Source organism: Cyprinodon tularosa, unplaced genomic scaffold (genome assembly GCF_016077235.1).
Source record: "Cyprinodon tularosa strain WSP-4 unplaced genomic scaffold, ASM1607723v1 ctg399, whole genome shotgun sequence".
Lineage (NCBI taxonomy): Eukaryota > Metazoa > Chordata > Actinopteri > Cyprinodontiformes > Cyprinodontidae > Cyprinodon > Cyprinodon tularosa.
In genome coordinates this window covers 146,551-163,618 of record NW_024039117.1, presented here as the reverse complement: position 1 = coordinate 163,618, position 17,068 = coordinate 146,551, and the positions used below count along the sequence as shown (strand labels likewise).

At 44.5% G+C, this 17,068-nt stretch overlaps 1 protein-coding gene across 1 annotated transcript in view; it reads left to right on the top strand.

Annotated features, from left to right (window-relative positions):
* Positions 1–523: 523 nt before the first annotated feature.
* igsf9bb (immunoglobulin superfamily, member 9Bb) overlaps positions 524–17,068 on the top strand; it is a gene marked incomplete at its 3' end in the record, with an annotated part of 156,490 nt that continues 139,945 nt past the window's right edge. The window contains exon 1 of the mRNA XM_038297836.1: positions 524–728. Coding sequence (XP_038153764.1) covers positions 665–728 — 64 coding nt within the window. The remainder of the gene's footprint in view (positions 729–17,068) is intronic.

Below are 17,068 nucleotides of genomic sequence, written 5' to 3'. Positions count from 1 at the left end.
CATTCAGGCCCTGCGACTGAAAATCTCAGACTCTTACTTTCTATAATCAATTAAGACACTGAAAGCTAACTCACATCCGCACAGCTCTACGTCGAAGCACTTTTTAAAATAGAATAAACCACAGATGTGCCTTTGCACGAAAAATGCTCAGATATCTGCAAACGTTATAAAAAAACAACAAACGACTATAAGGTTACTATGTACATGTTTTAATGAATAAATAAAGGTTTATTTTTCATGTCACGATAATTCCAAAAGAGCCGAATAAAATCACTTAAAAAGGGAACGTGAATTTCTGACCTATTTTTCTTTAGAAGCCGTGAACGCGGCACTCACCGTCGGTGAGTGACAGTCCAGGTAACCAATCAGCGGCCGCCGTCCTCCAGCGGCCGTCAATGAAACAAGCGCGGGGGCGGGGCCGCGGCCGGCGGAGCGGCTGGCTCCGCCCACCGCGGCACCGCCTGCTCTCACCCCATTGGCGCAGGTGATCAGGCTCGGGATGCGGGAGGAGAGCGGAGGAGAGGGGAAGAGAGGGGAGACCGCGGATGGTGAAGGGTTCACGGGGAAGCTAGGATACCGGCCGGTCTCTGCTGGGCGATGACTGACTCACCGAACGGAGCACTTTGAGATAATATGAGGCTTTTTTCTGGTCGGTTATAGTACTATGATTTGGTATGTGGCCACTTTGATAGCAAGTGTATTCAGCATCCGAGGAGCGGCCGCTCAAGGTGAGTCGAAGTGCAGGATGCGGATCCACCGGCGTCCTGCGCTCAACTTTAAACTCAGCATTTTCCTCCCCCTTTATCTCACCCTTTACCCGCCTGCTTCTTTCTTAACTTCTTTTTTTTTTTTTGCTGCTGAACCTGTCCTGAAGTTCAGGTGTTCATCACCTGGATCCGATCCGGGGAGCAGAACCGGTTCGGTTTGGTTTAAGAAGCGATCAGCGGCACGCGCAGAAAGCTGGTCATTATAGCGCTGCTGGTTTGGTTGATTTATTGTTCTGCTGGAGATGTGAGGTGTGTGTGTGTGAAGCAAATATCCTGCTGTGTAATTATGATTATATTTCAGTCCTCAGATGTTTAATTTAGTCTTTGTTTGAGCCCCGGGAGGTTTTGCCTGGAGGTTGTGGGCTGCAGCATCAGGTTGAGCAGTGAGGAGGAGCGGGGCTCTCCTCCCCGGTGCGCCGGTCGGTAAAACGCTGAGTGGTTTAACCTCTTCCTGTAATGAGGCGGTCCTTGTTCCGTCCGCCAGAGGGCGCCAGATCACGGAGCGCGCTGCTGTCGCTCCTGTAAATTGTAATGGCTGCACGTGACGCTGAGCAGCTTTGACAGCCGCGCGGGGTTTGCCCTGATGCCTTCACAGGTGAGAAACCCACCTGCAGCTCACCGTGTTCTGCTTTGGGTGGAGGGGAACAGGGAACCTCCAGCCTTCTGCTTCCATGGACATCAGTAGGAAAGGAGAAATACCGGGATGTCACTGTTGTTCAGGGCAGGGGGGATTCACCATTAGGCAATGCCTAGGCAGGTGTCAAGGGCCCCAAGTTGCTGGAGGCCCCATAAAACTCTGTTTCCATGTATGGTTAATACAACTATTCCTTATTTGTGCACATTAATTATGATTTTGAGCAAAATCCTTTCACTAAAACACCATCAGAACGCTGATAATATTAAGTGTGTCTCAGCCCCCCCCCTTCAGTGTCCACCATATTGGATCAGTCCATTTGCTGCACATGTTCAGAAAGGTCCAAACAGGCAGCAGCAAACCATCTGAAAACAAACCATGCAAACAGCAGTGTTGCCAACTTAGCGCTTTAGTCGCTATATTTAGCCACTTTTCCGACCCCTCTAGCACTTTGATTTCTAAAAAGCTCCTAGCGCCAAATCTAGAGACTTTTTTCTGCTACTGGAGACTTTGGAGACAACATCTAAAAGCAGCGAACTCTGCTCTCCAGAGCGAGTAGATTGGTAACCCCGCCTCCTGCTCTCCTCTATCTTGTCTGCTGTCATGATTCATGCAGCTATTATTTCATCCAAATGAAAAATGGAGAACAGAGAAGCAGATCATGGCTTGTCTTGTCAGATCTTGACTGGTCCTTGGCTGGTCATTGGCTGGTCATTGGCTGGTCCTTGGCTGGTCCTTGGTTGGTCCTTGGTTGGTCCTTTTCTGGTCCTTGGTTGGTCCTTGGTTGGTCCTTTTCTGGTCCTTGGTTGGTCCTTTTCTGGTCCTTGGTTGGTCCTTTTCTGGTCATTGGCTGGTCCTTGGCTGGTCCTGGGCTGGTCCTTGGTTGGTCCTTCGTTGGTCATTGGCTGGTCATTGGCTGGTCCTTGGCTGGTCCTGGGCTGGTCCTTGGTTGGTCCTTCGTTGGTCATTGGCTGGTCATTGGCTGGTCCTTGGCTGGTCCTTGGCTGGTCCTGGGCTGGTCCTTGGTTGGTCCTTCGTTGGTCATTGGCTGGTCATTGGCTGGTCCTTGGCTGGTCCTTGGTTGGTCCTTTTCTGGTCCTTTTCTGGTCCTTGGTTGGTCCTTTTCTGGTCCTTGGTTGGTCATTGGCTGATCCTTGGCTGGTCTTTCGATGGTTTTTGGCTAGTCCTTTTTAAACATCAATCTTTGTACTAAAATATTCTTTCTGTCATGATTTGTGGACGTTTAGATCTAAAGAAAACCCCCATCTCCTGGTCAGACCCTGTAATTCAGTAAAAGTGTGGAGTCAGAGTAAACAAATATGCACGGCCAGGAGAAGGCTTAGTGGCTGGAAGTTGGAGGGCATTTTGCTGCCGTTCAGCTGGCGTTTGAGTGGGAGGGGCCATTTTGAATGGCTGTTACTGTAAATGCGACCAAACATCGTGTTTAGTTAAATTATAATTATAACTGCTTATCATTTATTGTTAATTCATCTCTTATTAGATTAAAAGTTGTTTCATCTGATCAACCGATAGAGACCAATTAGAAAACATTTTTTGTTTTGGTGTTTGTGTTGTTACCTTGGCAACCATGTTAGTATGAGGCTCAACGTTTTATTGCGATCTGAGCTCTGATTGGATGATGGAGGATCGACTAAAAGATCCTGAAGAAACCAGATAGACAAACTTTTTCAAAGTGTCCTCAAACCTCCTGTCCTTCCAGAGCGATGGAGAAACATCTGTTCTTTCCCATCGTTCATGGATCAGGGTGGGGGATCCTCACAGGTTTGCCATCCTGACCTGATCCAGCAGCATGTTTGAAGCAGGGAGACCTGTTCTGTCTCTGCATTCGCTCCTTGTTCTGCTCTTCATTAAAGTCTTCAGCATTCATGGAGGCCAGCTGCTCTGTGAAGCCGGCAGCTGACTCTCAGCTTGTCTCTTAACCCCCCCGTCCGAGCCGCCGTCCGCACACTCTGGAACAGGACCGGAGTGGCCTCTCTCAGCGTGGGCGGGCCACTCAGGGAAGCAGCGTGTTCATGGAGGCTCAGGGTTCGCTCCACAGAGAGCTTCACAGGCACACATTTCCACATTGAGCCATCCCCTCAGGGATCAACGTGTCTTTAACCAGATCTGAACATATGCCCGCCAACAGGCTCGATGCCCCAGACTTAGTTGCACTAATTATGACTAAGCTGTGTGATAAATGCCGCACAGACACTGGATAAATACATACGGTACAGCGTGCCGGGAGGGCAGGCGAGTGGGATGCTGGATGTCAGACAAATGTCAAAGTCTCTAACTTTAGTCAGCGCTGCCATCAGAATCAGATGATTGAAAGGTTCATAAAGCATCTATCTGACCAGAGGGAGACATTCTGCGCCTCTTCTTCACTCTAGCCTCTCTTTTAGAGATTGACTGATGCAGCTTTTTTAAGGCCAATGTTGATACCGATTATTTTCACAACAGTCTAACCAAGGGCGGATTTAGGAAATGTGGGGCCCTAGGCTAAGACAGGCAGGGGGCCCTCTGAACTGAGAAGACAACACATAGAACAGCCCCATTCTACAGATGGAGAAATGTTAATAGAATGGACATCCATTATCTGTTCTAGGTTTTGTCCCTCTCTTCTTGTCCCTTCTCTTCTTCTTTTCCATTATACAGATTTCTATATCTGTATAATGGGTGTTTTATGTGTTGTCTTCTCAGTTCAGAGGGCCCCCTATCTGTCTTTGCCTAGGGCCCCAAATTTCCTAAATCCGCCCCTTATTGGAGCCATTGGTTTTGAATGGGACGTTGTTTTTATTCTGAACTGTTAAGCCTGGTTTATAGTCAGAAACCAGGTCGTCGGCGTCTGCGTCGCAGTGAACGCTCGTCTTTGCCCCCCCGCAGACACACTGCTGCACCTCTCCAAATCGTAGCTGACCGCAGAGAGAAGGCCTCTGATTGGTCAAATCTACAGCCACTCTACTCTATGCATGTTTCCTGTTTGGTTCCTTAGCGGCTTGTGTTGTTTGTCTGACCGCCATTGTGGAAAACGACTGTTGAAGATGGACCAGTTAGAAGAGCGAGAACGCAGGGACCATTTTTCCAGCTGGATCTCCGTTCTTTTTGGCCCTCATTTCCCTCCGTTGTCGCACAAACTTGACTCCACTTCCTGACCGCCTCGGCCGTATGTAGACCCACAGCTAGTTCCTGATTGGCCCTCTGGCGTTGTGGCGTGGAATAACATAGCGCAGACCACGCTTCAATATTGGGCAGAAATCAAAACTATCTGCGACAAACTCACTGCGACACACTGCTGAGGGAGGAGAACCAGTCCAGTCTGACCCTTGAGCCGCATTTTGAAGCTACTAAGTGGCGTTTGTGACGTGTTCCCGGCTCCTGAGTGATAGCGTTTGTATTTATGGTCACACTGAGTGTAGAAATAGAGCTGGCTCATGCAGCCATGCTGCCTAATTAATTTGATTCCCACAACTTTACTTGTGTTGAAGCTTTTTGATGATTCCTACAGTCTGATGACTTAATGAGCAGCTGGTTTTAAGTGGGTGGCTGTTGGCAGCAGAAAGCTGCTGACCAGCAGCCTCTCATTTAAAGTCCTGTAAACGTTTTCCCATACGAGCAGTTTGGCGTATTTTAGCGTTTCCTAAAGAAAGCCTCATTGTGACATTTCTATTGATCGGACGCCTGCAATGAAAGACTAAACTATTTAACCACCTCAGCTGTGCACATCTGCTTTTATTTTTTTTATACATTCTCTATTGTCAGGCATTTCCTCAGCCTATTTACAACCCAAGTACAAATACTTGGTTATTTATATTTTATTAATTATTTTTTAGAAAACTTTTTACTTCTACTCCTTTGAGTTTAAAACAGACTCGTTAGTTTTAATCATTTAAGTTTTGTTCATTAAAGCCTGTTGGTATTTAAAAAAATAAAAACCATCAAAATAATTAGTTTTATCCAGGCAATTAATTTCTCTGTGGTGTCCTGCCCCAACTTGTTGCTCACCACAGACCAAAATAAATCGGTTTTCAAGATGATGCAAAGTTAAGTGTGACACTGTTACCATTAGTTAAATAAAATGAATTCTAAGGAAGTTATCATCCAGAATTATAGAAAAATGTTTATTTAATATGGTAGAGCAGTAAAGCTTCTGTCATTAACTTTTTTTTGCTGCATTACTTTTAATTTTATACTTTAAGTAGTTTTAAAAATTGTCCTTTTACACTTTTACTGGAGTAAAAAGCTGAAGTTAATCCTCTAACTTCTACAAAAGTGTTTTTAAACAGGAGGATTTGAAGTCGTAGGGAAGCGGCCGTTCCAACCGTTGCATTTCCGAATTCTCCCTGGTGGTGCACGACTGTACACGAGTGAATAAAGTGAATGGGGGGGGGGGGGGCTGTTGTTGTGGCGGAAGGTTTGCAGGCTAGTTTGGTTGTAGCCGGTTTGTCAGAAGCATCTAGCTAACCAGTTAGCAACTTAGTGCTAGCAGGTTCCCAATGGGAAATTCCATTGGGACCAAGTAGCACTAAATTGGTAACCTAGCAACGACACTGTCAAGGAACGCTATGGACAGCGGAAACATGCAAGAGGAGGAGAGTTTAGTGTCGGAGGTCGTGGATGAGTCTCCTCCGTCATCCATTTTTTATTTAGAGGAGGAAAGCGGGGACGAAGATGTTGTGGAAGAGAACGCCAGGGCGGCAGAAGCTTGGTTTGGTGTAGAAGGCTTCCAGCCGTACATGTTTGAGCCCTTGCCTCGCAACGCTGCCAGTTCTGTTAGCTCTACGCCTGCCGAAGACACAGACGTCCATCCCCGTGAACACTGGGACGCAACTCAATGGGAAAGGAAAGGATTCTGGTTTCTGATTTCAACCGTTGCGTATATTAGCTGCGAGAAAGGAAGAAAAACACAGATTTTAAGACAGGATTTTTTTTAAGTAGAAATTTTCTAACTTTTGGGAGAATATGGTCTGATAAAGAGTACATTTATATACATGTTTAAGCCAGAATGATTTGACATTTAAATATGACTTCCCTACGACTTTAAACTTCTACTGTAGTAATAAACATGAATAATTCTGACACTGCTGTTGATATGCCTTTGGGCCCTTTTCCTTAAACAAAACACTGGGCTAATTATGAAGGTATGATCCGAGGTAAAGACGTTTACAGCTTCTGGACAATTTGTAGATTAAGAAAACTCAGCTAAGAGAAACTCATTGCTGTGACACAATGCTTTCTGTACATTCATGTGGCTGTAGGCGTTTTGGATGGGTGAGCAAAAGTGGAGGAAATAAAAATATACACCGCTGTGGTATTTATTCAGAGCTGCAAACAGTCCTTCACTACACAAGGGAATAATAGTCGGACTCTGCAACTTAGAATTAGAGCATCCACATGTAACCCCATAGAGCACAATTTGCTGTGAAGTAGGCTGAGTTTGAATTTAGGGACTGCATCCTCAGAAGGCCAGATTCATGGGCCGATTACATCATAATCCGGCACCGAGGTCTGTTCGGATTGCACGAGTATTCTTTATGCGGCGGACAGCTGCAGCCTTCCTTTTGCCCGTTTTGAAGGACAGGTCCGCTGTATCCTCCGTAGCCTTGAGTATCCCATGATTCATAGTGAGTCCAAACAAGCTGGCTGCTCTGTACTCAGAGGAAAAAAGGAAATGGCGCTGAACAGTGGTGAATATCGGAAGTGCAGTTTAATATAATCCAAGAATGTGAATAGTTCCGTCTGAAATGAATGAAAATAGTTGTTTTAATGGTTAATTAGTCAGATGTGTGGCGGGTAATGTTTGGTTTATTGAAAGGTTTTTAATCTCTCTGTGTAAATGTAAATTCTGTTCTGGATTCAACAGGAAGCCAATGAAGGCAAGCCAGGATAGGAGAGATATGATCTCTCTTTTCCATTTTCATCAGAACTCTGGCTGCAGCATTTTGGATCAGCTGAAGGCTTTTAACTACAGTTTGTGGACTTCCTGATAGTAAAGAATTACAATAGTCCAGCCTTGAAGTAACAAATGCATGGACTAGTTTCTCAGCATCACCCCTGGACAGGAGATTTCTCATTTTTGCAATATTCCTCAGATGAAAGAAGGAAATGTTTGAAATTCAGTCAGTCCTCCTGAGGTGATGGTGGGTAAATCCTGCTGTTGAAGCAGCGCTTAGAGCCGATTTACTAGAACCTCAAGCACTGCGCATGTGCAAACAAGGGAGTCCTTCTTCCCAGTGCTACTCTGAGTACTGAGTCCAACATGTGGTTTTAGACGTACAGTGTGAGCAGGTAAATCGCATTAGAGCGTTGGACCGTACAGTGTTAGAACATACATCGTGAGCTGTGAACTTTTAAGCCCTGCGGTTTCATCGTACAGTTTGAGCTGTAGCTAAATATAACGATTAAAAATATTGTACAGTGTATGCCCGGCTTAAGGCAGGCAGGCTCTGGTAATCTGTGATACCGGGCATTTGCCTGGTGGGCCGGTCCTAATTTCAGCGTGCGAGGGCCGGCCCCCCTTAAATCATACCAGCCCCAACACTTGCTCTCTCTGACAGTAAATACCTCAAGGAGCTCAAGAAGTAATCCAATGTTAACTACCTAAATGATGCATGCAGTATATATAGCCCTTCCTCGTCATCCTTGTGACGGTGGGTTGGCATTTCTTCTATTTCTATTTCTTTAAACTGTAAAATCCTTGCAACAAACTAAATTATAATAAAACTAAAATGCTTTGTTTAAACCAAACTCCAATGTTCCTCTTATATTTGGCAAATTTATGTCTAAATATTTTGATGATGGGTTTTGCATCTAAAGGCTAATGTTTCCTATCTTACGTGCATTGCTGCCATCTTGGGATGTTTTCCAATCTGGCAGTTAACCCTGTAATGCCAAATGTATCATATTTGATACATACGGTTTCTGAAATGTTTTTCGTCTGACACCTTTGCATAATTTAATGGTAAAAACTTTGCTCAAAATCCTATTGTACACAATCAGATATACCTGATAACAGAGGGCAGAAGACCTCTTCACTTATCGCATAGTAATAAATTATTTAGGGATGCACGATATTGGAATTTTGGCCGATATCCGATATGCCGATATTTTAAACCTCATGTAGCCATTAACCGATACCGATGTTAAAGCTGGACAAAAATAAGTAGTCATTGAAAATAGCAGTTTTTTTTATCCATTTCTGACACTTTGAAAAATAATAAACTCAAAGATATTTTCATATGCTGATATGAAATAGATTTTTAAAAACGCGGTATCGATCTATTTTACTTTCAAAATCTGGTGAAATTTCATCGTTCTGTTACAAACTCTCGTGATATTTTGCAAACTCTCGTGATATTTTGCAAATTCTTGTGAGATTTTGTTAGTATTTAGAATTATTAGTATATAGAATTTTCTGGGGATTTCGTAGCATAACGATGACATATAGCAATATTTCATTAGTAAAAGAGATTGATATGGTGTTTTTAAATGGCAATATATGAGCATATGAAGATATTGTGATATTTTAATGTATCAATATTTTTTCCCTCGTCTTTAGAAGTTTTTAAGTCTGTAAAAAAGAAGTTTTTGAGGAAGAAGTAGTAGTATTTTATTTTATTTTTTTTAGACTTTAGAAACTCAGAAGCTGATCAAATATCGGGTTAAATATCGGTGGGGTGGCCGATGTCCGATATTCAGTTTTAAGGCCGATACAGGCCGATACCGATAGGGGGCCGATTATATCGTGCATCCCTAAAATTATTAATATCAAAAATTTATTTCTGTTTTGTCTTTTTACATATTTTGTTAAAAGGCCAAATAAGGACTTCAAACCAAAAAAAAGTAATTTTCTGTTTTGTTTGGATCGGGCTTTAAAGGGTTAAGGATGGCCGTCTATGGGTAAAAAATGTTTTTCTTTAGATTTATGGCCTTAGAGATCAATAGACTTTGGTTGAAATTGGGCGAGATTTTGTATATCCAGGCGGTTTATGAAGATCTTTTGGGCTGAAAAGCTTGAGTCAGTGACATCTGGCGACCCTGCTGATGCGGTGAGTGGCGCTGTCTTGTAATGCTTGAAGATGGTGGGTGTAAGTGGGCCGGTGTAGACAGAAAAATGCCAGGGCCAGAAATCGTTCCCAGTCCGAGCCTGAAGGCAGCTCAACATCTTTGTTGTCTTTTATAAACCTGTCTTGTTCCATTGTTGGTGTGACCTTTTTAAAATATTCAGATGCTTTTGTAGATTATTCCAATGAATTTTGCCTCCAAATTGTGACTAAGGTCACCGTGTCTGCCCGTGTCCTCACTAAGACTAAGAAAGTAGAGCACATCACCCCGGTTCTAAAGTCCTTCCTCTGGCTCCCTGTATCTCAGAGAATAGACTTTAAAATCCTTCTGTTAGTCTATAAATCTCTGAATGGCTTAGCACCTAAATACATCACAGACTTGCTATCAGTGTATCAACCCTCCAGACCACTCAGGTCTTCTGGCTCCAGCCTGCTCTGCAGACCTAGAACCAGAACTAAACATGGAGAAGCTGCATTTAGTTCCTATGCTCCACTTATCTGGAGCAAACTTCCAGAAAACTGTAAAAGTGCGGAAAGCCTGAGTTCCTTTAAATCAAGACTAAAAACACATTTGTTTAGGATTGCCTTCCACTTTTCTAGTTAAACAGTTCAACTGAAACATAAATAGTTCAACTTTTTTATTTTCTTTAGTCCAATTTTTTTATGTTCATTTTTGTTTCTGCATTTTTAATTTAATTTCTTTTTTTTTCCTACTTGCTTTGATTCTGTTTTATTTTCCTATATTTTAATCATGTAAAGAACTTTGCATTGTCTTTGTACTGAATTGTGCTACAGAAATAAATTTGCCTTGCCTTGCCTTGCCTTGCCCAGTACCCTTCTACAGAAATGAGTTACATCTTGATCTGCTTTGAGGCTTCAGTCTCAAAAGGACACTTATTTCTTGATGCTTTTTTAGCAGCATGTTCTCAGTGGTAGTTTGAAATGTAGAGCTTTTGTCATCTAAGGTCTTTCAGAGGGTATTCAGGGCAGCTGTTTGGTTTAGATATTGACTTCCAGCTAACTTACATCCTGCTGTCCTGCGAGGTTTTAAATAAATTTCTCTGACTATTATACTCCATACAGCAGCTCCTTCCCTTTTCTTCTTCCCGGTCTACCTCCCCATGTTTCCTGGCTTAGTATCCAGTCTCATTTTACAGCCCGGCCCAGTGATGGAGCAGTCAGCTTCCTACATGGAGACTCTCCAAACCCATTAATCATTCATTGAACTGAGCCTTAAAATATCAGAGCATAGCTTCATCTGCGCTGTTTCAAATTAAACCCAAGGTTTAAGACAAACACCCATAGCCAAAGGGTTCCTGCCGACGCCGCGATAAATTATCAAAGCTGAAAGACATTAAAATTCGTTCTATATTGCAGGAACCAAGAACATCTCCCTTCCCAAGAAGAAAGCTAATTTCCGTCATAAAGTGGTCATCTGGCAACGTAATCCTATTTTCAACTCTAAAGATGTACTTTTAGGGGGTTTCGAATTTTTCTTGGGTGTGGTCTAATTTTTAAATCTACTGGAATGATGTACATATCATCTTATCTTTCCTTTTTGAGAGCCAAAGCTGCATTACTACACATTTTTTGCATGGTGGTACAGTAGCAGCCATTTAAAATGGCCCTTCCCAATTAAAAACCAGACGAATGGCAGCAAAATCCCATCCAACTTCCAGCCACTGGCCTACTCCTGGGTGTGATATGTTTTCACTCTGACTCCACCCTTTCACTGTATTACAGGGTCTGACCAGGAGATGGTGCTTCTCTTTAGATCTTAATGTCCACAAATCATGACAGAAAAAATATTTTAGTACTAAGATTGATGTTTAAAAAAGGAATTGTAGGAGACCAGCCGATGACCAGGCAAGGACCATCCAGGGGCCCATCAGGGGAAATTTTGAATGGCTACTACGGTATTGATGCCGGCTGACGGGGGAGACAACCCGGCCAGTTGTCCCGGGCCCTGGGTAGAGGGGGCCCTGAATCAGCCCCCCTACATCTTTTGCCTCAAATATTATTTTTAAAGGATGTTTGTAAGGAAATCGGAGCTTTATTCTTAAGTTTCCTTTCCTGTTATTATTTTCTTTCGATCATCTTCTGCAATATCAAGCCCTTATCAGGCTTGATATTGTAGTGTGGATGCTCTGTGCACCCTCTCTGCTTCATCCAACGCTGACCAGTTTCTTCTACTGGCCAGAGCATCAGCAACTAGCACAAGCAGCACCGAGTGCCCTCTGCTGGCAGACCTTAAGCTCCTAACTAATACAACAGAATACAAATGTAGTCTGTGAGCAGAAAGTAAAATGGGGGGCTAGTATTTTAATGATATTAACTATTTAAGAGTGCCACATCTTCTTACTTAAGATTTTGACAAAGTACTTTTTTGCTCATTTGTTACTGCAGAGAAAATAACCCAGAATGATCCGGCACTGTGCGCTGAACTCTGGCAAACTCTGCTCTTTCAGCTGTGCTTGTGCAGAAATGCATCTTTGTGTGACTTTGTTCAGAGTCTGCGCTTCACGCTCCACACCGATGGTTCACTCTCAGCAGTATGGCCCTTCCTGATCTCGCTACTTAATACACTATATGTCACTGATCATCCTTAAACTTAGACTCAATTTTATTTATCCCTTGGGATTACTCCTCCATGGAAATTCTGGACGCATATCCTCTGACAAGCATCTCTAGGATATGTATATATATAAATAAATAAATATGTGTGTGTGTGTGTATGTATGTGTATACACAAACACTACATACAATTCTCTAAATTTTAGTCCCGGGCCCAGCCAAGGCTGTCAGATGGCTTGGTGGTATCCATGATGCTCCATTACCCCCAAAGGAGGAAGCTGACGGATAAACATGGCGGCCTCTATGGATGGTTTAAAGGTGTCGGGTAACAACTTATCTTCCTTTTGCTGACATGAAAGGTTTGTAATCCAGAAGGTCATCTCAATGCTGTCCTGCCAGGAGGTTGGAAACAGGCATGAGGCTTTAGCAACGGCTCCGGTCTTTCCTCTCTTAAACACTGGCTGTGCTTTAGCATGTTAGTAATGAAGAAAGACTGCAGAGATAAACAGAAACAGAGAGAGGGGATAGGAAGTGTCCTCTGGATGCTGACTTGTCATATGGAATAAAGACATAGACAATTATCTGGCTGATATTTTCCAGTACCTGAAACTAGTTTACATTGTTTTATGGATAACAGCCTTTTGCATAGAATCTCAGTATTTATTTTCTCAACATGGCAGCAGTCCTAAATTCTATGTTTATCATATTCCCAAACACACACATTTCCTTGCACCAAACTGCAAGTGCCTTGCCCAGCGACACACTGACATGTGTCGCTGTTAAAAGACATTTCTACCCAGAGAGAGATCCAGCAGGTTTCTGGGATCATCTGGAGCCTGAATGGTCTAATTATGTAATAATGCTGTTATTATGCAGTGAGGATGTTATTAAAAAGTCAAAACTCCCATCCAATGCAAGAAAGGCTGCAATCATCAGTATAACTTTAAAAAAATCCTAATCTACAATCTCAGAGCTATCTGTGAGGATTTCTGAACTTCAGCATCGCTGAGCCTCCATCCACCCTCTGACCTAAATTCCATCTGACCAGCAGGAGGTAAGAGGCTCAAAAACATTTGGCTGAGTTTAGAAAGATTCACAGAAAAACTGAGATAGAAGGAATTTACATAAAAGGTCTTCTTAAATACTCAATAAAAGTCCTTAAATTATAGAAATGAAATCTAGTCATGTCTTTACTGCTCCCTCCAGAGTGAAGAAAAATAGCATTTTACAAAAATCTCTTTAATTCAGTTTATTTCAGTTTATTTGTATTGCGCCGATTCACAGCACACATCAGCTCAAGGCAATTTACAGTTCACCAGATCATCAAGTCAGATTGATTAAAATATTTTTTGTGTAAGGAAAACCAGTTAATTGCATCGACTCATTGACTCTTTGTCATGATCTCGGCGCTGATGGTTTGGTTTTTTCCTTTGCTCCTTGCTTTCCTGTCTAATTGGTTCTGCGGCTGATTATTGCCGATCATTTCCACCTGGTTCCTCTACTATTTAAGTTGTGTGTTTGCCTCCCATCAGCGCCGGGTTATTCTTGTGTTTTTGAGATACGTTCCCCAGCAGTCTGTAGTCTGCCTGTTTCCCTGATATTGACCAGTTTCTGCCCTGAGGATTTTGAGTTTTTTTGCCTTGCCCCTGTCTGCTCTGTTTGTCCTGTCTGATCCTGGATTCTACCGGCTTCTGAACCTGGAACTGTCGTCTGACTTCGGCCTTGGATTTCCCCTCTGGACTCTGTTGCTGCTCGGCGTCTGCTGCGCGCTCTCTAGGAACTCTGGGGGCGTCTCCCGCCGCACCTGCGGTCAAACCTCAGCAAACGGACTGAACTTTGAATCAGGTCAGTGACTTTGCTCCAAATCGTGTTAAGCTCCATATCCAGTCACTGATCTGTATTCTCCCATTTCTGCAGAGAGCCGCCCCGCAGCAGACGAGCAGCCCCGCGCACCTGTTTTTGCTAAATAAACGCTTTGAACTTTCCCACTGCCTGTCTCGCCTCGAATTCTGGGTCCTACATTCTGAGATCATTACAGAATAACCCGGCCATAAACATGGACCCATCGGCAGACGGGCAGTGGCGAAATGACGTGGATCAGAGCATTTCCCGTCTAGAATCTGGCATGCAGGAGATCCTCAATTACCTGCGTAACCCGGCGGCTCCAGCTGCTCCGCCCCTGACAGCTGCCGCGCGCTCGTCTTCTACTGATAGTCCAGCTTCTCTTGAACCGCGTCTGTCCCCTCCTGAGGTGTTTAAAGGGGATCGTGACCAATGCAGAGCTTTCCTGACTCAGTGCGAGATTCTTTTTGAGTTACAGCCCTCTGCGTTTCCTTCTGATCGTGCCAAGGTGGCCTATGTAATATCTCTTTTAGCGGGAAAGGCCAAATTATGGGGAACGTCAGAGTGGCTGAATGATCCTGAACTCTGCAGCTCGTTTGATGATTTTTCTTTGGAACTAATCCGAGTTTTTTGTCCAGTTCTTCCAAGTAGGGAAGCCTCCCGGGGACTATTGACTCTCAGACAGGGAGATCGGTCTGTGATGGAGTACATCACTGACTTCCATCTGCTGTCTGCCGATTGTTCCTGGAATGAGGACGCCCTCATGGATGTGTTTTTTTTTGGCCTGCGGGAAAGCATCAAGGATGAGCTTTCGACCCGCTACTACCCCCGGTCTCTGAAGCAGCTGGAGGACCTTGCCAACCGGATCGACCTTCGCCTCACTGAGCGTCGCAGGGAGAGGAGAGCACTGACGACGGCCTCCCCTCAACCTGTTCTTCACTCCGCACCCTATGCTCCTGCATCAGCCCCTGGTCCGGCTCAGATGCCAGAGCCCGAACCGATGCAGCTGGGACGCACATGCCTCTCCAAGGAGGAGAGGGCACGTCGAATCAGCTGCCACCTCTGTCTGTACTGTGGCAGTGATGGACACTTCCTCAGTTCCTGTCCTTCCAGGGGAAAAACTAGGCTGGGACGCACCAGACTCGCTGCCTCCCCAGCTCTCCTGCTACCTAAGACTCGTTTGGTTTCTTTCAGAACCTTCAGACCCTCCAGTAGCCTCGGCCCCGGCACCCCCGGAGCCTGGTCCGGATTATTTTTCTCCCCCTTCTTCTGAGTCTGGTTTGGTGGATTTTTATTATGGGGATAGAGAAGATCTTTATCCTTTCCGTTCACCTCCACCCACCAGATCCAGAGAGGGGGGCCCTGCCTTCACTGTCAGGCGCCTCCTCAGGTCTAGGAGGCTAGGCAGTGGGCTTCAGTATTTGGTTGACTGGGAGGGTTATGGACCTAGGGAAAGGTCCTGGATTCCGGCCCGGTTGATCCGGGATCAGGACCCCCACTACGGGGATCATCCTGATCAGCCTGTTGGGGCGTCTGGAATCCGCCCTTGAAGGGGGGGTTCTGTCATGATCTCGGCGCTGATGGTTTGGTTTTTTCCTTTGCTCCTTGCTTTTCTGTCTAATTGGTTCTGCGGCTGATTATTGCCGATCATTTCCACCTGGTTCCTCTACTATTTAAGTTGTGTGTTTGCCTCCCATCAGCGCCGGGTTATTCTTGTGTTTTTGAGATACGTTCCCCAGCAGTCTGTAGTCTGCCTGTTTCCCTGATATTGACCAGTTTCTGCCCTGAGGATTTTGAGTTTTTTTGCCTTGCCCCTGTCTGCTCTGTTTGTCCTGTCTGATCCTGGATTCTACCGGCTTCTGAACCTGGAACTGTCGTCTGACTTCGGCCTTGGATTTCCCCTCTGGACTCTGTTGCTGCTCGGCGTCGGCTGGCGTCTGCTCCGCTCACTCTCTAGGAACTCTGGGGGCGTCTCCCGCCGCACCTGCGGTCAAACCTCAGCAAACGGACTGAACTTTGAATCAGGTCAGTGACTTTGCTCCAAATCGTGTTAAGCTCCATATCCAGTCACTGATCTGTATTCTCCCATTTCTGCAGAGAGCCGCCCCGCAGCAGACGAGCAGCCCCGCGCACCTGTTTTTGCTAAATAAACGCTTTGAACTTTCCCACTGCCTGTCTCGCCTCGAATTCTGGGTCCTACATTCTGAGATCATTACACTCTTCAGCAATCCCTCACACTAAGCATGCTTGTAGCGACAGTGGAGAGGAAAAACTCCCTTTGAACAGGAAGAAACCTCCAGCAGAACCAGGCTCAGTGTGAGCGGCCATCTGCTGAGGCCCACTGGGGTTCAAGGAGACAGAAGCAGACATAGAAAAAGAAGCATAGATACAAAAGGCAACTGTCAACCAGCTCCACAGGCGGGGCCTCAGAATGATGAAATGGGGTCCCTATGTCCTCCAGCAGTCTAAGCCTATAGCAGCAGAACTATAGAGATAGCTCAGGATAACCTGAGCCACTCTAACTAGAAGCTTTATCAAAAAGGAAAGTTTTAAGCCTAGCCTTAAAAGTAGACAGGGTGTCTGCCTCACGGACTAAAACTGGTAGTTGGTTCCACAGGAGAGGAGCCTGATAACTAAAAGATCTGCCTCCCATTCTACTTTTAGAAATTCTAGGAACGATTAGTAAACCTGCAGATTGAGAGCGAAGTGCTCTGTTAGGAACATAAGGAACAATCAGATCTCTGATATCAGATGGAGCTTGGCCATTTAAGGCTTTATATGTGAGAAGGAGGATTTTAAATTTTATTCTGGATTTAACAGGAAGCCAATGAAGAGAAGCCAGGATAGGAGAGATGTGATCTTTCTTTTTTATTTTCATCAGTTAAAAACCCGGATGACTCTTAACTTTCTGCTTCTAAATGCAGACAAAACAGAAGTTATTGTCTTTGGACCAGAGTCTTTGAAAAAGAAGCTTTGAATCAATCTGACTGGATGTTCTGGTTGAACTGTAAAGTGCCTCGAGATGACATGTGTTGTGAATTGGCGCGATAGAAATAAACTGAATTGAATTGAATGAAAGGTTTGTAACACAAAGTAGGTATCAATTTACTCTTCAATTGAAGGGAGGTGGAGAAGCCTGCTTTGCCAGCACCCATGTTATAAAAGCAATACACTTTAAAATGCTCAGC